A 21,456-nucleotide genomic window follows, 5' to 3' on the forward strand; every position below is an offset into this window, starting at 1 on the left:
CCAGTCCCTAAGTTCAGCTCTTATTCTGTGAATTCTCTTTTGTGTCCACAAGCCTCGCTTTTCTTGTCTCTAGAAGTTCTTCTCAGAAGCACTGTCCACAAAACTCCCAGACTCCCAGGGCAACTTAGGAAGCGTGGATGAAGCACACTGAACCTGGTCTTCAGTTAAACAGCGCTTCTACGGGGAGGAACGATGGGAAGACTTCATTTTTAAAGGGAAGTCAGAACAAGCCATGCAGTGAATTCAAAGCTTCAAGACATCCAAAACCAGATAAAACATGCCAAACAGCAATGCTATGTTTTCAATTAAATCCTGTGGAAGCTGAAATCTAAACAAGTAATACTCAAATGGATTCTCAAAATAATCGAGCTTTTCATTCAAAGCTTAAAATCAGATGCAGATTACTACAAAAGTTTACACATGGCACTTTATTAGAAAGCTGTCAGAGACATAATCATCCCCAAGGGAGAAGAGCAGCATCCCAGGTGTGTTACACCTGCTGACAATTACCAGCAGGAGCTAGTACTTTACTTGCTAGAAAGGACAACTCATGTCCAGATCGAAGGGACAATTTCACAATGGCAGCTGCAAGACAGTCTTGTTTGGCCCTTGCCTCTCATCTAAGAGGCAGCATTTAGCCCTCATAGCTTTAATCTTCTGAAAGGTAGATGTAAAAAAGCCAAGGTGGGCTCCAGAGATAAGAGCAGCCCTGTCATTTATGAAACATTGTTGCACATAGAAGAAAATAGTAATGTGCATGAAACTGAGCAAATGCTTCCAGCATTCATGCTACCAGTAGCAAGCCCTAGCTGGACTATGTTTGCCTCCATTTGGCAACTGCAAGACACTTGATAACACATCTGCTTCTCATGCCGATGTAAATTAGAATTTCAGAGCTGGAGGCACAACTGTAATTTCTATTTATGAAATCTCCTCCAGCAAGTCTCCTTCCCCACCATGGCAGGAGGTTAGACTCCAGGAATATTGTCACATATGTCTCAATGCAGAGACTGAATGGCTGATCCACACAAGAGCTGGACAATTAAGTAAAATACTTGGCAATCTCATTTTATTTACTTTGAGTGTTCCAGTATTTACAAATATACTTTATATAACTTTCTAAGACAACCTAGCAGCATTAGAGTCCCAAACAATTCTCTGAACTCAGCTACAATTTTTATTTATTTATTTATTTATTTACAATTAAAGCAACTTTAGGAAAACAGTTTCTTTTTCTGCTCTGAAAGTATAAAATTTTTTATGAAGTTGAATTGCTTGGCAACAGAAAGAAACGATATATTACTTTTTAATGAATAAAATGTATTTTCTTTGTGGTCTCATTTTGCAGACAGGGATTATTAGAATTGATTCTTTCAAGGCTTATGATAGGTCACTGGGATACTAAATTGCATCTGTTTAGTATCCCTCTGTAGGTTCCACAGATGCTTTTCAGAATTAAGACTGACACAATATTGGTTTGGACTTGTGGTTTTGAGGATTGGTTTACGCTGAGAATCAAGTGTTGGCTTTTCAGGGAACTTGTAGATGTTTTTTCTGGTTAGAACATATAGACACTTTTGTATACAACAATTTCAACAGGAGAGCTCTTTGTATAGTTTCCAAAACAACTGTAATTCCTGGCCTAAAATTAACCAGGTTGATGCATTTGTGATCACAAAATTATATTTCATTGTGTTGGTATATGCTTATCCTAATACAGGGTATGTATTTATGAAAACAAAAATATGGAGGTTACTCACTGGTGCAAGTTACATTTTGATTCAAGTCTTGAGCCCCATATAACTCTTGTAAGTGACTGTCTCCAAAATGTCCTCAAGTATATAAACAGGAACTAGCTGGGATGGTAAATAATGCATCACCATTTCCTCTAAGGAGGCCTCATTCTAAATTTTCTAGTTAGTTTCTGATTTTTCATTTTTATCAGATGAGTTTAAGGACTATTTTGATATTAGAAATGTTAATCTTTTAAGAAGAGTAGGTAATTCCATCTTTGTATAGTAATGCTGCTTAATTAATTTTATTGTTGGTAAAAATGTAGTAGTTTTACTCCAAAACAAGAACATGACTCAAAGATAATCTCTGCATAAGTTACTTAATCCATAAAACCAGTACCAAAGTACCAGCACTGATGAGAATTTCAGAACGATGGCAAAAGAACTGCAGATCAGCCTTAGGACACAAGGTAAGCATCAAACTCCTGGCACTCATAGCAAGCAACACTGTCTAATACCCACTCTCGAGTCACTACAGCAACATTTTTCTTTTGCTGGATTGCTGGAAGACAAAGACATAGACAGTAAAATCAGTATCAGTGAGTCAAAGTAAGTTTAAGGTGAGCATACTGATATCTTCCAGATTAAGCTATCTGCTTTAACATTTTCAAAACCTTGATAAAAAGCAAGATTCTAAAAACCCTATACTTCTTAACAATGCAGGTAATATAGCTGCTCCATAGCAAACGGCTGTTTGGCAAGTATTCAGGCAGGAAGTTTTGAATGCCATAGAATAAGCACTAAATGCTAAGAGTACAGGCTTTGATATCTTTTAATTTAGGATCTTGGTGACAGAACATCAGTTTGTCTGCTCAGGCATACTGAGCATGTAACAAGCAACGAGTGTCACTCAGAGAGAAGTAACAGAATATTACCGAAGTGCTCCCAGACACTATATTTACCATAGTTTTGAGAAATGGGGGATCCTGAAAAATGCCCTTCTGCCAAATTAATTGCCCAATAGTTAAGAACCGTTTGTAAATTCAGGGGTTTTTTTCCTCCATTTTCCCAGTGCCATGGAAACAGCTTTTTATTTACAACATTATCTTCCTGCCCCATTTTTCTGTTGGACTCCCCTGTAGCTTAATAACTAAATTCCTTCTGTCTCATGGAAAAGTAAGTGTGGAAAACTTGAACTTTCAGTCTCATCGTTTCTCTAGGTCATTTTGATTCCATGGGGGGGGAGAGGGGGAGAAAGTATCAATTAATCCCATGTAGTTGGATGTTCTTTCCTGACCAAGAGAATACTGTACCATTGCACCGTCTGAGGCTTTCTGCTACATCTTACTAGTCTTTCACAGGCATGCCTCTCCACCTTTTAAAAAAACTAGCTGCAACCAGAAAACTTTTTGTTAAGCTGACTCTCAGTATATGCAGGGCACCTGAGCCAACAGCATATGGACAATAGGATCACAATTACATCTCATCATAACAAGTTGTGATACTGCCTGACAGACCACCTTTCAGGACTCTATCATTGACTCTTGAGATAAAGTAGTTTGTCCTTTCAGACTTTTCTTCCAAGACATTCCTTCACTCTCAGATGTAGTGAGATTTTATTCTGATTCCATTACAGAACCACTCTGATATTTAAGTACTAAAAACACAGAATTGGTAAATCATTCAACATGTGTACCATAAAACAGTACATGAAGCAGTTTTACCTCTGTAGCCTGTGTTTTCCACCCAAGCATCTGGCTGCACAACCACGACAGCAGTAGAATTCTAGGATTTCAAGAAAATAAAAATGCTACTGTTATCTGTTTCACATTAAATCACTCTCCCACCTATCTGCAGAGTGGTAACTGGGTTGACGCTTTGCTTCAGTGCATCACTTCAAAGAGGACTTTAAGTGATCGTAGAGGGAGAAAGACATCAGTTTAAGATTTTTCTGCAAAGTCTGTCCAGACTGTTAAGGCACTAAAGGCTTTTTGCTTTGGAAAGCGGAGCTCAGTACTGATTTCAAGGAAATTAGTTATGTGACTTCCACAGAGTACTCTGATCAGTTCTCCACTAAAAGCTAGCCTGTCTCTTAATACAGAGTAGCCAGGGCCTAGAAGAGAAGAATTGCTGTCAGGCAATCTGGCATCGCTGCTGTGCAAACAGTTCTCACTTAACATACCTGTGTGCACCAGTCTTTGGTAAGCCCACGAAGACCATGTAATCTTTCAACGTGTTGGGTATTATGGATAGTGAATGGTCTATAGTTAAGTGTAACATTCATTAACACTTACTGTTTTGTGTGTGAACAGATGAAGTTGCTTCACTACAGAGGCACCACAAAGCTCCACCATCCATTCTAGATGTTCTGAACAAATCAGATAAAAAGTCTGTTACTACAGTGTTTTATATAACTTTCAAACTGATACTGTTCCCTAAGCCCTGATCATCCATGCCTTTGTTCCAAGATATAAACCGTATTATCAGAAATAAACGTAAGCCTTAGTAGAGAATAAGTCCTTTCATTTTCTAGCCTGTTGAAGGCATCAATTACATTGAACATCTTCAGCAAGGGTAACAATATCATGATGGGATCAAATGCAGCAGGCAAAGGAAGGTGCAATAGAATTCCAAGTCCCAGATATTTTCTGAAGTACTTCCCTCACCCTTTAGTCAGGACAAAAAAAGAAAAAAAAAAGAAGAGAGGTACAAATATATTTAAATTAAAAGAAAATTGTAGTTTAAATTTTCAAAACATCTACCCTTTATTCAATTTTAAACTTAAAAAACACCCACAAAACCTATCCTGCTCAGCTTTTCCCTTGTATATAAACTGCTGCTTTTGTTGTGTGTTTTGCTTTTATACATCTGCTGCTAGAGAAAGATTACTCAGAGGATGTGTCAATTGCTAGAAAGACAATGCTTAGGAACTGGTTACCAAGACAGAAGAAACCTCCAAACACTAGTGTTCAATAGCACCTAAAACAATTATCAGACATCATGGTACTAATGTATTTTTCCTCATTTCTAGATAATCAGATTTAAATTAGATAAAAGGCCTGTTTTAAAAAACAAGAAAACTGGCAGAGCAATTCTCTGATTAACCCAAAAAAATCAGAAGTGGCAAAATTTCCCACTAAGTTTTATTAAAAGCATCAGTTGTCTTTAAAAAGAAAAAAAGGCGCACCTGCTGAGGACATCCAAATATAAAAGAATACCATTGCTACTCAAGGGAGATAGAACTAGATAAAGCTGTACCTCATGTAGGTATTTTGAAAGTCTGTGTGTAAGAGGTACATGAGTGTCCAAGAAAAGGTCAAATGCAAAACTCTGGAGAATGCACACAATTCCCCTCTGAATAGTTGTCACGCTGAGAGTTCATTCAATTCCAGCAAAATGACACACCTGTAGTCATATCGGTGAAAGGTCCATAGCAGCAGATCTCAAAGTCTTTAAAGATCTGAAACACAAAGATCATGTTAACAGAGTACATATGGTACCCTTCCAGGACAACATTTAACATGCTGTCTCATTGCGCCTCTAGGACTGGTTATCAAGCTATCGCTGTTGATTCACAAAGCATATCTGAAGCTTTCTGTAACCTACAAAACAAAAGAATCTTCCCACCTCCCACCCAGTGGTGTCCTATACTGATGTTATAAAAAGATATCATTCACTCTATGCTTAGTCACTTAAGGATTTTTATCTGTGAAAGATGAGCTCTGTACATATGGTACAGCAGGGGAATCGGGAGAAGTTCCAAAAATTCAGCTAGCATAGCCTCATATCTGAAACAGTTAAGGCAGGACAGGATTTTCCTCCCCAATACATTCATACCTTTTCAGTCAGAGATTGTCTAGCCCTCTTTGGACCTTGGTGGTTTCTCCCATTGATCACATCTCCTCTAACTTCAAAGTTATCCTGCAACATAATAGAAACAAGCAATCAGAAGTTAGAGATTGAGAAGACTGTCCTGGTCAGAGCCCTGGATCAGAACAGAAAGAAGTTGTCAGATTTCAGAACTGGAAACATTACAATTAAATGTGCATGGAAAAATAATCAAAAGGCTTTTCAAGAAAAATAATGAAGTGCAGTAACCAGACTCCTGCAGCACTGGTCAATTTTTTGAAGAAACAAGTTATAGTCAATGCAGCAGACTATCTAAAAGAAGTGTCACACTCCAAGATTAAAATTAATTTATAAAGTCTCATTTGATAGAAATTAAGTATCAGTACATAACCTCTAGAACTTCATTTATTTAATTTTTCAACATCTATTTTCTTTCAAGGCATTCCCTTAGCCTATAGATTAACAACAAATACATTGTTGCATTTGATAATTTCATACCTACATTTGTCTCAGTCAACTCCTTATTCTCCACTACTTCCTTGAAAGCTCCCTAAACCTTTCTTGCAGTCTAATCTTCTATAAGGATATAAAAAGCAGCAGCATATTTTCAGCTTAGCTTGGAAAAAAAAAAGTTTTGGTTTTCATTATAATAGGATCTTCTCCTCAACACTTAAAAGCAATATGGGAATGCTTTAGAAAACGATGCAAGCAGCTGTCCCATATTCTAGTATTTCCAGTCAATTCTGTCACAACTGCCTCCTTTCTCCCCAAGCATAGAAGGGCCTTCGATACTTAACACCTAATATGGCTTTGTTCCAACTTGATTCCTTTAGGCAGACAATAGACATTTTCCTCTACGTTGTAACCTGTCAACATCAGTAGGAACAGTTTTTGAAAAATATGTCTATAAGCTGTTCCAAAAATAAAGGAGAAACATAATGTCTTCAATAACTCTGAATACTTATAGCCCACTGAACTATGGCTTTTGGTCCTAGCATTTGGTAAGACTGGGATCTCAGTTTTTACAGATGAATTTCTAACTAGCGCAAACACCTCCCAGCTGCCATGTACTAAGTGTTTAGACAATGTTTGAGACTACTAATAGGTCCATCACTGTAACAACATCTTTTACACATTTGACATTTCACTCTTAAGATAAAAGACCTACCTCATCAAGTATCCTTCCTTCTTTAAAAGACTGGACTACCCCTAAACAAAAAGATCAGAACAGGACGAGTCATTTTATCCAGCAAAATTATTCTTCCACTGCCAATAGTCTAGCTTCACTGCCGTATTAAATGCAAGGTATTTTGTATTAAAGGAAACAATTTGTTTAACTGAATACTCTATGATGTCTGAAAGTATTTGATGATTTTTTTTTTAATCTTTCATAAATAATACTAATTTTGCATTAACCAATGCCATGCAGCTCAAATGCTTAAATTAGGAGGGGGAGAGGAACAACCAAATACAGTTATTTGAAAGCAGAAAAAGTATTGAGAGGAGAAATAAGCTTGATGTTGCTGTTAAAAATTTAAGTATTTAGATGAAACTGTAAAACATCAGATGCCAGCATATTCAAGACATGAAAAGATACAGTGTTGTTTTTTTCTGGAACAAGTGAAGAGCACATTTATGGTAGAAGCCTGAGATAAGTTTGCTCCAAGAAAAGTTATACTTACACTGATAACTAACTACCCATTTTCTTCCTGCAATACCCAGAAAATACTTCAGTGTCCGTTCACACACCAGCTCTATATCTGCAAAACAAAGAAGTATATGCAGATCTCTCTCAGTTTTGCCATCAATAAAAAACTGCTCAGATGATTCGTACCTAAATGCAAAAGCCTTTCTGTTAAGTGCAACAGACAAATACCTGAGCCATCTATGGAAAGGCTGAGAAATTCTAGTGCCCTAACATTCCCCTCCTGAGTCTGCTAAATGCCATTTGCATGAAGATAGCACAATCTCTCTCTCCAAAACATACGGACATGGTGTTTATGATAGGCTTCTTGAAGACAAAAATTGAGCTCATAGATATGAGTCCATAGATTTGGAGTGAGAAGATTTTCTGGCTCCCTTTCTACTTTGGTTTTCAAAAGCAAGAAAGGCTTGCATGACAGATCATATCCAAACATGCACCATCTAGAAATGCGTCTATAAGCAAGATGCAAGCAGGGTATACAGCACATCCACTCCCAGACTTGGCTCAAAAAAAAAAAAAAAAAAGAAAAAAAGAATATATATGTATTTTTGTATTTTTATATATACATACATAAAAAAGAAAAACTTTTGTTTGGAAGCTAATGATATATTCAATAATGAGCTTAAATATAACCTATGCTTAGATATATCAGCTCAGTAACTTAATGTTACTGAGAAATACTAGGCTTTTTTGAAGCCTAGTCAGTATAACGCTATTCATTTAGGAATATGTTATGTTTGTCAAATCCAAAACAGTGGTATCATACTTCAGTTTTGATAAAGTTTCTTCGAACTTTTAGTAATAGGATTCATGAGTCCTAAAAAGGACACAAAACAATTTAAGTATCTTAAACATGCAAATAATTGTTACAGTGAAATTGTAGTGCTGCTTTGTTTCTATGGAAGCATGCCTTCCCTATCAGTTACCATCAGAAGTACACATACAATTAAGCCCCATTTTTGTCTTCTATTACAGACCATTGTTTCTTTTCAAAATTTAGAATAAAATGACATTTACAATCCCTGCAATGGGTTAGGAACCTGTGGCAGCATTTTATTTTCAGAATGTCTGTATCCTATTTCTTCAGGAACTGTCTTGCTTTCCTTCTGGTTCTTTCTGAATGACTTGGTGTTAACTTGCTGTTGACACCTGAAAACTGTGATCAAACAGCTGGAGAAATAACCATTACTTAATGCTAACTTCAAACCACACAAGGAAGAAAAATACACACTCACCCCGACTCTGTGAAATGGAATGAGAGATTTGTGTTCCCAAGTTTAAACAAAAAAATCCTCATAAAGAAGAAAAACAATGAATCCCCTCTCCTAATCAAACTACTTAAACTATATTGCTGAATTGTCTGCTTGTTGGTTAGCCCAGAGTTAATATTTTATATGGCCTGTAAATACGGGGTTTGTTCACATCTCTCTCAACAAACCTGTTTTCATTATGACATGGGTTGTTCCTTCAGTAATATGATTAGATAAAGTGCTCCGAGTTTTTCTGGCAAACTTCTGGACCACCAACTGAAAAATAGTTAAAAAGAATAATAGCTAGCAAAACAGATTTGAAAAAAAATCAGTTTATGAGAGTATAACATAATAAGGTAGTTATGTTAAAGTAATGGTCTTATTTGTGGCTGGCACACAGAATGTACATTTCTGTTACGGATACAGTAAAATCACTGATTTTGACAGCCTTCAAAAGATTAATGTAATCATTAGTTCAAGAACCAAAGAAGTCATACCCTCCTGGAAATACATCTTAGAAATGGGTTCAAGCTACTGATGGTCACAGAACAGGGAAATATGAAAGATCAGTAGCATGACTGTCCTCACGAAGCTTGCAACTAAAACACTTGTTGCTGATAACTGGATGGTCTTTTCTCGGCAACAAATAAAATTAACAGTCAGATAGCAAAGACATTAACCATGCACCTCATTGGTCCAACACCATTTACCAACCAATATCAAATGATTACAGCTTCCTTAGTGGAAGCCATGTGGGTCCAACAAATAAAACTAGTAATAAAGTTTCTACAATATAGAACATACTATAACCAAACTTTTTTATTCTTATGTTGCTTTATGCACAAGGCCACATGATTCGAGAAATATTAAGCTATAATGACTAATAATATACACTACCTTTATCAGCATCATTAGCAATTCAGAACTGATTAATTACTGAAATCCTCACTACAGAGCAGAGTTTGGATAAAGCAGCAACAGCTGAAATCAGCTAATGCAAGTTTCAGAGTTAATTATGTATAATATATTTGTCAGCAGATTTCATAATAAATTTAACATGTTTTAACACATTTTAATACACAAGAAGGTTTTCAAAGTTATTTCCTTCTTAGTTAAATCTGCTGTGCATGCCATTACTGCAGCTTCAAGCTAGCACACACAGCTAAATATTTATTTTTGATAAGTGCTTCTGAACAGCGAAGCAATGAAACACTGAAAAAAGACTTTTGTATAGCTGAATTTTTAGTAGTTATTAATAGTGATGTTATTCCTTGATAGAAGATGGGTGACAAAAATGAAAGATGTAGGAAGGCGTTTTTCCCCATTCTCATGCACAATAGTGCCCATGAGACCACAGGCCACTGAACACTGTACGCAAATAACTGAGGAGAGTGCAGATCAGTCAATCCCTTGTGATGACATTCTTAAGGCAAGTAAACTTTAGAGAAAAGGACTAATGTCTAGCATTCCAAGTAGTAGTATCACCAGTTTTTTGCAGAGATTGTGTAAATAGCTGTGACATGTGATTTTACCCAAGAGAGAACTAATTCCAAAAGTCAACTGGATGACTTGCTACGAATTTAAGCAGCACTGCTTTACACCATTTGTTCTGAACACAGCATCAAATATGAAGCAACTGAAACAACATGATATTATAAAGCTGATATCTAAAGTTCTTTTGACCTGTATATGTATCTCACTTTAGACTGAGAAGTGCAAGCCTTACAGCATTCATTTGCCATGTCAGAAAATACACGACCAAAAGCCACTGTTAGACTGTAGTCTATTTTTTAAAATGCATTTACTAAATTATTTCAGCCAGGGCTATCCAAAGCTGGATAGGTAACAGCGTGACTTAACTGGTTACCTGGTAAGAATAAAAAATAAACATTTAATTACCGCATAGCTGACATACTGATTTGTACTAGGAGGCTGTCACATCAGACTCCATGCAGGAAACATGCATCTTTATTCAAGATGACATATGAACGCATGCTTAAAGGTTATCATGTGCTGAAGTCCACAGCCAGTGAGACTTCCTTATGTATATTCTTGTTCAGGAAAACATTTAAGTTATTACCACAAATATTTGCAAGTCTTTAGAGTGTTCTGAATGGAGAGAGCCTGGACTGGAATAAGGATGTGGCAAGGTCAAGATAAAATTATGCAGAAAGGTATGGAAGAGCGAACATTTGCATTGTATGGATGTCCGTTATTTTCAAGAATTCAGGAATAGCAAACCCGTTCAAAAATTAGAAAAAACAAGGCTTTCTGGAAAGAAGGTCCCCTTGCTTTGGCATAATGTGGGTTTTTTTTTCCCCTAGCCACTATGCAGCCATTTAAAAAGTTCAAACTTTATTAAGCTTAATAGTGCCATTTATAGACAGCATTCTTCATATTTCAGGAGTGAAAAAAGTCTAATTTGAGTTGCTGTATTAATGATGTATAATTCCTGTAAGATTAGTTTCTACATAGATCTCTCTATGCTGAGGCTAAACATTTCTTCAGGACTAGTGTAGTCATCAGGCATGACTAACATGGGATCTCTAAAAATTCTGAAATATACTTACATGTTCACTTTGATTCAGACCTGATGCCACAATTGACATTTCTCTCCTGTTAGTCACAACTGGACTTGTAGCATTTTCTTTCCCAGCTGTATTGTGCAGAACAGATGTAGGAAAACACACACTTCTCCCCCGTTTACATCCTTGATTACAGCTTCTATTAGCATTCTGAGCTACAGCAGAACTATTTGTTGCTTCTGCAGTTTGAGGGTGGAGAAGCTTTATGGAGGAGGAAGAGCTGTTTGGACTTCTGCTCACATTTCCACAGAGATTTGATAAGACAGATTCACCGTTTCGCTTGGTTCCAGATTTCTCATCAGATGCATTTTCTGAAGGAAAAGAGGAATCACTCCTTGAAACAGTTTCATGCTACTTGTAGTTAATTTGGAAGGCTGTTGCTCCACCTTTTAAGTTTATATGCTGCAGTCATTTCCTCTGCTTATTTGTTTACAGCTTCACCTTTGCCTCTATCATTACTTTTTTCCTGATCTATAGCTGTGATACTAGAATGCTGTGAAACTGTTACCAGCATAATCTGCAAGAAGTACTGATTTATATGCAAGACAAACAATAACTTCCATTACTGTGAAAATAGTCTAACCCCATCCTGTTGGCAGCCATACATTTAAACAGGTGGGTGATCAAACAAAAACAACCAAAAAGTAGTGTCTTTTTAAACTGATGAGGAATATATAAATTCACAAGAAAAAAATTTTATCTTGCTGGTACATAAAACATAGCAACAACATGGGGAAAAAGGAAAAAACAAAATTTGTATTAAAACCCTCTTAAACGTTACCTGGTTCATGCTGACACTGACTATACTCTTTCACTGCTTCTGGCAGGGTTTTCTTCTCCTGAGAAGGAGCTTTGTTCTTCAGAACATTGTCACACTGAAGGCCTTTCTTGATATCTGGTCTCTTTAACAAATAAGATTTAGGAGAGGGAAGCAATAGCACTGGAGACCTTGAGAGAGAGAAATCAATTATCAATTTTTTTTACTCTTCCAAGCATCAGGAGAATATAGCAACAGCTAAGTTCATGCAATTTCTCAAAAAATGAGAGAAATTTGCTTCAAAGTTTTTCTTTTTTCTAATACAAGACCATAAATAAAAACCAAAAGCATTTACCTTTCTTCTAGCTTTTTGATTTTACTGTTGGAAGAATCACTTGACTTAACATGGAAATCATCAGGTGAAAATCCCTTTGAACTGCTGCATTTGTGATTTGCAAAATTTACTTCTGAGGTTGACTCTATCCCTTTAAAAAAGAAGAACAGTTCTTAAACAAGCAAAATAAAAGCAATTGTTCTTAACTGTTTCTTCAGATGAGAATTCAATATTCAAGGATTATAGTCCTGATCATGAAAAATGCAACTATATTAATTTCTGACTACTGTAAAAGTTGTGTCCTCAAAACTATAAAAACCAAGTGTCCCGTAATCAAAAGCTACACAAAATACTATGCTATTTGAAACATGGCTAACAACTACATTTTATTTCACCTATTAAATCATTTACAAAAGCAAGATGTCAGCTGATGTATTAGTTGGAAAAGAGCAGGATATCAAAGAGGCCGAAGGCAAAACTATACTATTTAGTACAATTTATTTATGAATCTACTCAACACATTACCATATCTCTGTTCGCAAGCAGTAGAAAGGCAAATATTTAATAGCTGGAAGATGCTTGTAATTTTTAAACAAATCATCAATAACTGCAATCCTTCAAGCTTTTACAAGTCTGAAATCCATATTCTAGCATAACAATGTAAACAAGCACTGTTTTAATTAAATTATTTCAAGTAAATTTTCCAGCCCGAAAGAAACTAATCATTGATTTGCTGACTTCATCCTCAAACATTCTATTTACAGTAGGAAATTGTTATGAATTTGGCTTTTGGGATTTGGAAACGTCACAGGCATTTCAATCTGCTTTATGAAATAACAGGATATTCCCAAACTGCAGTAAGGTTCAGTGGCATGCAATTCAGCAACTCTAATTAACTAAACCCAGATTATAACCAGTCTCTTGGTATTAAATATACTATTAAAGTTTTATCTTTTGGATATCTTCAGAAGTTAAAATAGAAGGATGAAAACACACTGCAACTGTTAAGTCAGTAACACAAAATCAGAAGATGATCACAGAGAATTTCTTCCATAATAAGTGGCCTTATTTCCTGTCAGGAGCAGCAGCCAGGGTAGGAAGGATGCCTTTGCCTCAGATTTTTGAATTAATTGAAGGAACTGCTATGCACCTTTCAAGGGCTTAGCCTCTTTACCTTTTCTTGGCTCCACCTTCTCCAAAAATGAGTTTCTTTATGCAGACTTCACTGCTCCCCAGATAGGCAGTTAGCACCTTACCATGTACAGCAGCAAACCAGGGTTTTCTAATATCCTGTTAGTACTAGGCCTCTATCCTTACTCCATCATCTCTCTTCTGTCTTCTAAGCTCATCCAACCTTTCTCCAGCCTTGTGTCAATGAAGTCACAAGTTCACAAAACAAATGTAAAAGAACGTATACAGAAGCTTTCAGAACAGCACGCAAGACTTAAGTCACTGAACTAAAGAAGAAGATGAGAGAGTGAAGATGCTTACTAACACAATTAGTAAACCTGAGTGTGCAAAATAAACTGAAATAACTACTAAACTAAAAAAAAAGTACCTAAGAAGCAGTTGGTTATAGCTATAGGAAAACAATGGAAGAGAAATGGTATCAGTTAGTAAGAGCTCCTTTTAACTACAAGAACAGAATCCTTGTTTAAAAAAGAAAAAAGTCTACAGATGAGGCTGACCTTATCTAATGACACAAAACCATTAAGAACCAAGCCACACAAATTCTAAAGTCAAGCTTTCTAAACCTTGATATATAAGGAACTACACAGTAACAAACCAGCAATTAGCTGGAACTTTAAATAAAAATCTTTGCACTGAACAGGAATGGCATGCTGCTGCATACTGCAAAAGGACTTGTCTTCACTGTCCAGTAAGTAATCTAACCTGATATATAGAAAAAATACACCGATGGAAATGTATTTTAAACCACTACCATGGCAACAGAGCCTATTGTTTTTCATGCACAAGCCTCTCAGCAACAACAAAAACTAACTTATTAACATACAAACAGCAGAGCCATTTGTATAGCTGCACCATATTGGCTGACACACAATTTCAGTTTGTATTTTTTAAGGCTGAGGTTAAGTCTAAAGGTCTCATACATCACACCATACAGCACCACCTTCCAGGAGACCAACAGGAAACTACAGGTTGTTTTGTGATATTTGACTAACCCACACAGCAGTGATGAAAACCCTTTGAATTTAGATAGAAAAGGCTCCACAGTGAAAACCATACCCTGTAAAGGCATGATAAGATACAAAATGGTTTGAATTCCAGGATGTTCAGTTATTCTATTTGCCCTCAGCAAATAAAGATAACTGACTGAAACAAGACCCTAAAAATAGAAATACATTTTTGGCAGCAAGGCGGATAGTAAAGCACTGGTGCAACCAAAGAGTTCAATAAGCATAACATCTTTACATCAGCACTGGGTGACTTTCTAGAACACTGATCCTAGTTCAGCAGTGAACTTCTAGACTTCTTGTCAGCTTTGTTCGAAGAATGCTCTATATGCCGTCATGTAAAGGTTGTCAGACTAGTAATCTCAATATTTCTTTCTCACCTTAACAAACAAAAACCTTAAATAAAGCCCTCTCACCACTGCTTATGTAGCAGGCAGCAACTCACCCTATCCTCAGTATGCAATAAGCCTTTGGTGATTACTGAAGTATTCTTCAGCCTTTATATACTGCCTTCTGCACTTTCCAATCAGCAACCTTGTGTTCATGTCCCGTTCAGGGGATTTATGCCCCACTATAACTTTTTTTCTTCTTCTCTGCCTGTCAGCAGCCTGACCTGTATTGTATTACTTCTGACAGCCAACACGTACCTAAACTCATTTCTGTCTGTTCTTTGATATGCTAAAAGACAATGTCTACTACAGCAATAGAAGGCCACATCCTTCTGGGAGTTCAGCCACTCTCCCAGTCCCTTATCTATTCCGGTGAAAGAAGACAGAGTGGAACTGGAATTGACAGAACAGCAACATGGATTAGTACTGCCAAGCCACAAGGCCTACGCAAACCACGTATAAAATTAAACTGCATAATATTACACAAATCTGGAACAGGGAAGTTTTTTAGGCTGCGTAGTGCCTAAGTCATAAATAAAAAAAGTTTGTCTCACTGAATGGCTGAATTTGGGTAAAATTCTGCTAATGTATTACTCTAAATCAATACTGTAATTTGTGGTAAAGGAAAAACGGAACTAGGAATAGTCGCATAGTCTTTAGTTAGAAAGCCAGAAAAGGTTTTCATTGCTATTTACCTCTTACTTGTCTCATCTGTTCTGTTCTGAGTTCTCCTTTGCTACTGGAATGTGGCAGTTCCTTACATAGGGGTAAAAATTCAGAGTCCTGACTTTCATGCTGCTTTAGCACTGCTTCAAGTACAGCCATTTCTTGTTGAAGTTTTTTTAGGTTGTTTTGCATGGCATTCTTCTGCTGCCAAAGATACAAGATTATGTCAACATTAGCTAACTCATTTTTGAACTTTAGAATTATTTTCTGTAACAAATACTTGAAAATTAATATACAGCAAACTGATTTTGAATTAGTTCTTTAACAAGCATTTAAGAGGTCATTTTTACTGTAATGAACACATGCTATATCAAAAGAAAAAAGAAATGCACAGTCATTTTGCTGTTCAAATTATTTCAGGTGGAAGATTTACCATAGTTCAATCAATTACTGTCAAGGGGAAAAAGAGGAGGTGGGAGGGAATGAACTTTGTTAAAAATTTCTTTCAAAGTCACTTTGCTCCAGTCGCATTAGCCAGTTAATGTAAAAATAAATAGTGAGCATCAAGTATTGAGCCCCTGCATTCTCCATCATTACTGAAAGTCCTGAAGACCATTTAAATAGAATAAAGTATCTCATCCTACTCTCCTTAACTTTGTCTCTGATCTCTGAAAACTACAGTACTCTCTACTAAAAAACATGCCCTATACCTCCTCATAACAGCTCAGGGGTTCAAAATATCCTTTTAAAAACCTGAAGTGTTCACTATACTGAGTAAAGCGGTTTCTACAGCACAGAACACTACGTTTCCAGCTCCAGCACTGACACCATGTGGAACTTTCTTGTTACTGAATCAATGCAAAACAAACAAACAACCCACCAAATAAAAAAAATCCATACTGACATTATTCCATTCAACCCAGACAAATCCCTACCAATGAAGCTACTTCAGGGAGCAATGCTCTGCAAATTGACCACATTTTGCACTGCTGCAGTACAGAAGAACCACCCTTGAAAGAAGAAGATGTACTTCAGTCTTCTCTGAAATGCATAAAACCCCATCAGAATATAAACTGTAAAAAGAGAGATTTAGGATAAGACCTACCTGTACGTTCCGGAAGACCAAAAATCAATTAGCTAATACATAAAGTCAGGCCATTGAACAGCCATCAGAAAATTAATACTATAGACAAGATATTGTGCTAGACAGACCTTCCATTGGACACCACTTTTTGGGTCTTATATCTATAATATTCTAATACAGAATGGTTTGATTTAGTCACTTAGAAGGGAAGACTTCATGCTTCTAAACATAATAATGTTGGAAATCCAGTCCTTGCCACAAATAGTTATAAATTCCCATCAATTAAGCCTATAAATATAGGAAGCACAGGTTTCCAGCATCATTGAAGTGTGGTGATTAAGTTCATTAATAAACAAGTCCCACAATTAAACATCATAACCAAAACCACAGAACAAGTTATGGCCATCAGAATGTGATGTTGTTGAGCGTGGAAGACAAAGCTGGACAAATAACACAGAAGCAGTTCTACAGTTCTTTGGAAGTAACCTAGCTACAGAAGGAACGATGCTGAAAGCAGTTTCCCCACTATGTTGACTTCATAGCTTTTGTGTGCTTGTCTATATCCTAGAATCCAAACTGGCAAATCATACTGAAAAGGTACTTTAAGTACTTTTAGAATTTAGTGCATGAACTCACTTACCTGTGTAGTAAGGATTTCAGCCTGAGAGAACGGTCCAGATGAATCCTCTACATGACTTGTTTCACTATCATATCCAGATGCTTCACCTTGAAGGAGGCATAAGAAAATCTGAAAGTTAGTTAAAGAAAGAAAGAAAAAAACAAAACAAGCATTACCAACAGTTTCTCTTACCACGCAGCTCATTTAGCCAACTGTTAGCTATAAAAATAAAATTTCAAAAGTTTCAATAACACGTTAGAAGCACAGATCTACTTCAAGTGAACATTTTAGAGAATACCATGTCACACATACAGCAAAATAAATGGAACTCAAAGTTAAGTGTTTCAATAGTGATGAAATCAGAGTCCTAAGAATTTATGAGAGTCATAAGCTTGAAATAAGCACTACAGAATTCTACAGCCAAAGATATTTCAAAAACATATAATCTGGGAAAACAGCTTAAGTAGGCTCTGTGAAGCTTTGCCGATAGACCCAAATATGACATTGCAATAAGCCAGCCTTTCACTCAAAAATTAACTTCCATCAGATAGACTCAACCTGACCTCTGGTGCCCCACGCATTCATTTTTGCTCTGAACAAAGAAAACTAGGGAAAGTTAACTTTTAGAAAATAAACCACTGAGGGGTTTTGTTTAGAGCCGATACATTTCTTCACAAGAGCAAGCACCATTTAAAAGCAGAACAAAGTTCCCATGTAAGTACCAAGAGCTTAGGTGCAATGACATTACAAACACAGCAGCAGAGATAAAAATCTTGTCTTGTACCTAGGTTTGCTCCTATGTTTGGGTCTTCTTGGTATTCATCTGTCAAGTTAGCTTTTCTTTTCTTCAGCCCTCCACTACAACCTTGAAAAGTTTCTTTACTGTCATTCTGATTGCTCATTTGTTTGGATGAAAGAATTAGCGTCAAAGGTTTTTTCAGTTCTCGTGCTCCATCAACTGACTCTTCAGACATGTTGGACTGGGAAGAAAATAAGTTAACAGAACATTCTGACTCCTGGCTTGGAGAAACACATCCAGTACTTAATGCAGCTTCAGGTGTTTTCTGCATAGTATGGTCATTATGACTTCCACTCTGAGGCAATGTGCTGGGATGTACTGAAGACCCTACCACAGATGTCACCTGTTTATTGAACTGCAAAGGTGTGCTTGCCGATTTGCCAAATATTAATGTCTGAAAACACGGTAAATTGTCATCCTCACTAGATTCTTCCTCTGAAGATTGCAGCTTCCGCGCTCTTCTTCGAGATCTCTGAATACCTTGAGATATAGGCGTAGAATTAACATTTTTACCATCCAGTTCTTTTACCAGGGCACTGTCACTTCTTTTAACGAACACAGCAGATCTCTCTTTCCTATCAGTTTCACAGAAGCTGCTGTTCTCTTCAGTATCATCATCAGAGCATAGTAGGCCATCAGGGGTTTCAGATAGGCCTGGAAAATCAGTACTACCTTTAAGAGGCTCTTCTAGAGCCTCTGAAATTAAACACTTGGGCATCCCTGTGCTGCCAGTTTGGGTCACTTGTTCTTCATTGCTCTTTCCTTGTTTTCCTTCTCTTTTGCTATCTTTCTTTTCCATGCCTTTGCAGTTAAATTCAACAGGACTTTGCTGACAAACTGTAGGACAAATCATTGATGGGGGATGAAAAAGTAATATTGGTCCTTTGCCTTCATCAACTTCAGCCTTTTCTGCTTGATTACTTTCTGAACTGAAGCCTATTTCATTAACTGTGTTTATTCTTTGGAAGACATGCTCTTGTGTATTACTCTGATCACTTTGACTTATATTACATTCGAATGGATTCTGACTTAGCTCACTTTCTACCACTATGTCAGTTGACACTGTCTTATTATGTACCTGCTCTCTTGTTTGCTGTTTATTTTTATTCTCAACCCTAGTAGCGCCTATTCTTATTGGTGATGTCAGATTCCCTTGATCTGCAACCTGTGAAATATTTTCTCGATGTTCCCCAGTGTGCATATATTCAGTGTTACTGACAAAGCAAGACACAGGACTAATACAAACATATTCATAGGTCTTAAGCTTTTCTTTCTCACAAAACCTACTCAAGTTTTCAGAATTTGTTTTCTCTACTTGCAAGTTTTCAGTTTTTAAATATTTGCTATGCTTATTTTCTACCTGATCAGCACATGACATCTTTAAAGTCTCAGAAGCAGCATCTTCTACTACACTTGCCTTCATGGGACTAGGATAAAGGGTAAATGATAGTCGTTTTGAATGCCTAAACATATTTCGCAGATACTGTGTGTCTAATTCACTATCTTCAGCTTCCTTGGTCAGTTCAAAAACATTTTTAGCCATTGGTGATTTTTCATTTCTAAAGTCCTCTGGAACATTATCTGTATAATGTCCATCGCCCTGGGGAAAAGTAGCACATGCTTCAGTTGTCTTCTCTTTGGTCACCTGGGAAGCAGTTTGCACAACATTCACTGAAGGAGGCTGAAGGAGGAAAGGGCTGCCTAGCATTTCACCTTCTTGAGAGTCTGTATCAGGTACAGCAGAACCATAATTTGAATGCTGACATGAAAATGTAGGATTGAAGAGACTTTTTCCAGTGTCTACAGTGTCAGATGAATTCTTTAGACTAATCTGTATTTCATCAGCTTCCAGTTCAGCACTCTTCAGATTAGTGGCTGGCCTATAAGTTAGCATATCCTGCTGCTCACCCAGGTCTTGGCATTCAGAAGAATGAACCAACACATTCCTTTGCACACCAGAGAAAGACCCTCCACTTCTGCCATCATACTTTCCCGCTCCCTCAGTTAGTACCCTTCTTTTTCCTGTTTCTTTTGTCATTTCTTCAGCAAGTAACTGAAGCCTCCTGCTGCGCCTGACTTGTCTGTGCTCAGAATCAACTTTTCTTGGCTCTTCACTGCTTGGATAGCTATCGATCTGTGGCTCAGCTGGATCAGGGGAGCCTGAGTTTCTACCAACTACTAACTGTAGAGCATGCATAGTTCTAGTTGAATGTCTGCATTTTTTTGCTAAAGAACTTCTTGTTTTTTTAGTGCCCTTCTGATCACAGTTATTTGGTTCTAGCACTCCATCGGATTCACAAGTCACTTCTTCAGTAGCATTTTTCCATACTGATTCTTCCTCCCCAAGTTCTGCTAGTGTATTATCCTTTCTCTTCTCAGTTACAGAACTCTCAATAACAGCAGAACTTTCATCATGGTTTTTCTTTTCAGCCTCTCCAAGGCACCGGTTAACATTTTGAGGGCACCCATCTGCCTCTTCCAGATCTTTTTTCTTGATGAAGTCCTCAGGTTGCAGGACACAAGCAGTCTTCCTTTTTCGTTTTGGTTTGTCCGTTCTAGAATTATTCAAGCATTTTTCATCAGCAGCCGCATCGTTTTTTGCGGTAGGTAAAGTCTCTCTCAAGGTAACAGGGGGATTTGACTTCCTCCCTCTCTTATATGTTTTTCCAAATATTTTGTCTTTGATGCTATCTGCTGTTTGTTTTGACAATTTCTTGTTTTTTTCAATGACTGCAATTTCCATGCAATTTACCATAAGGTTAGTCTTCTCTGAAATACAGGAATCTTTATCTGATAAACATGCATCTCCTTCAGCTGATGTATCAGTTGCTTCAGCAGGATCATCCTGGGAAGAATTGGAAGACAGAATCTCATTGCTTTTTGAAAACCATTCATTGACTTTCTGAATGCTTCGCTTTAGTCTCTTCCTAGAAATCTGATTCAGGGTATCACTGTGAAGCATCTCTGGCTTCTCCAGAGAAGATTCTTCTTCAGGAAAAGAATCATTCTCAGGTTCACACATTTCCACATCTTCCACACATTGCACAACAATATCTATTTCCTTGCTTTTATCCAACTTGCCCTCTGAGCTATCTTCTAAGTCAGACTCTTTGCTTTTATTATTGCACTGAGTTTGCTCTGCATCCATTTCTTCTGTGTTTTTAAAGAAAGACATGTCTCCTTTCCTCAAGGGGCTGGCATTACCCACTCTGTCACACTGCTCTGCAAGTAAATCTGCAGCAAGAACATTTAAAGGAGAACTCTGGCATTCAGTCACATTCACTTGGCCAGGTTTGGCATGTTCAATGATGTTCTGAGTGCTTTTCTTGCTCAAACCTTCCTTTAAGAAATCACTTTCACCTAAAGATGCAAAAGCATTATAAATTATTAAGCCCTATTTTAATGTACACAAGAATAATGACAAGCTTAACAGCTTCTATTTTGTTTTAAAGAACTGTTCTTGTTATTGTCCCCCCCCCACCCCCGCCAGC

At 37.1% G+C, this 21,456-nt stretch overlaps 1 protein-coding gene across 6 annotated transcripts in view; it reads right to left on the reverse strand.

Annotated features, from left to right (window-relative positions):
- Window positions 1-413: 413 nt before the first annotated feature.
- The window catches only part of BRCA1 (BRCA1 DNA repair associated), a 29,494-nt gene continuing 8,451 nt past the window's right edge, over window positions 414-21,456 (reverse strand). For 4 of the 6 annotated variants that reach the window (XM_026113573.2, XM_026113571.2, XM_026113570.2 and 1 more), the window contains exons 10-23: window positions 17,951-21,325; window positions 17,188-17,273; window positions 15,493-15,667; window positions 12,235-12,364; window positions 11,904-12,070; window positions 11,108-11,433; window positions 8,726-8,813; window positions 7,265-7,342; window positions 6,751-6,791; window positions 5,571-5,654; window positions 5,139-5,193; window positions 4,028-4,101; window positions 3,458-3,518; window positions 414-2,295 (exon numbers count right to left, since the gene is read on the reverse strand). In XM_026113573.2, the coding sequence (XP_025969358.2) occupies window positions 2,192-2,295; window positions 3,458-3,518; window positions 4,028-4,101; window positions 5,139-5,193; window positions 5,571-5,654; window positions 6,751-6,791; window positions 7,265-7,342; window positions 8,726-8,813; window positions 11,108-11,433; window positions 11,904-12,070; window positions 12,235-12,364; window positions 15,493-15,667; window positions 17,188-17,273; window positions 17,951-21,325 (4,844 nt within the window). In that variant the 3' untranslated portion in view covers window positions 414-2,191. The remainder of the gene's footprint in view (window positions 2,296-3,457; window positions 3,519-4,027; window positions 4,102-5,138; window positions 5,194-5,570; window positions 5,655-6,750; window positions 6,792-7,264; window positions 7,343-8,725; window positions 8,814-11,107; window positions 11,434-11,903; window positions 12,071-12,234; window positions 12,365-15,492; window positions 15,668-17,187; window positions 17,274-17,950; window positions 21,326-21,456) is intronic. The other 2 variants (XM_026113572.2, XM_026113576.2) reach the window with 2 other exon arrangements.

Source organism: Dromaius novaehollandiae, chromosome 22 (genome assembly GCF_036370855.1).
Source record: "Dromaius novaehollandiae isolate bDroNov1 chromosome 22, bDroNov1.hap1, whole genome shotgun sequence".
In the NCBI taxonomy this organism is placed as follows: Eukaryota; Metazoa; Chordata; class Aves; order Casuariiformes; family Dromaiidae; genus Dromaius; species Dromaius novaehollandiae.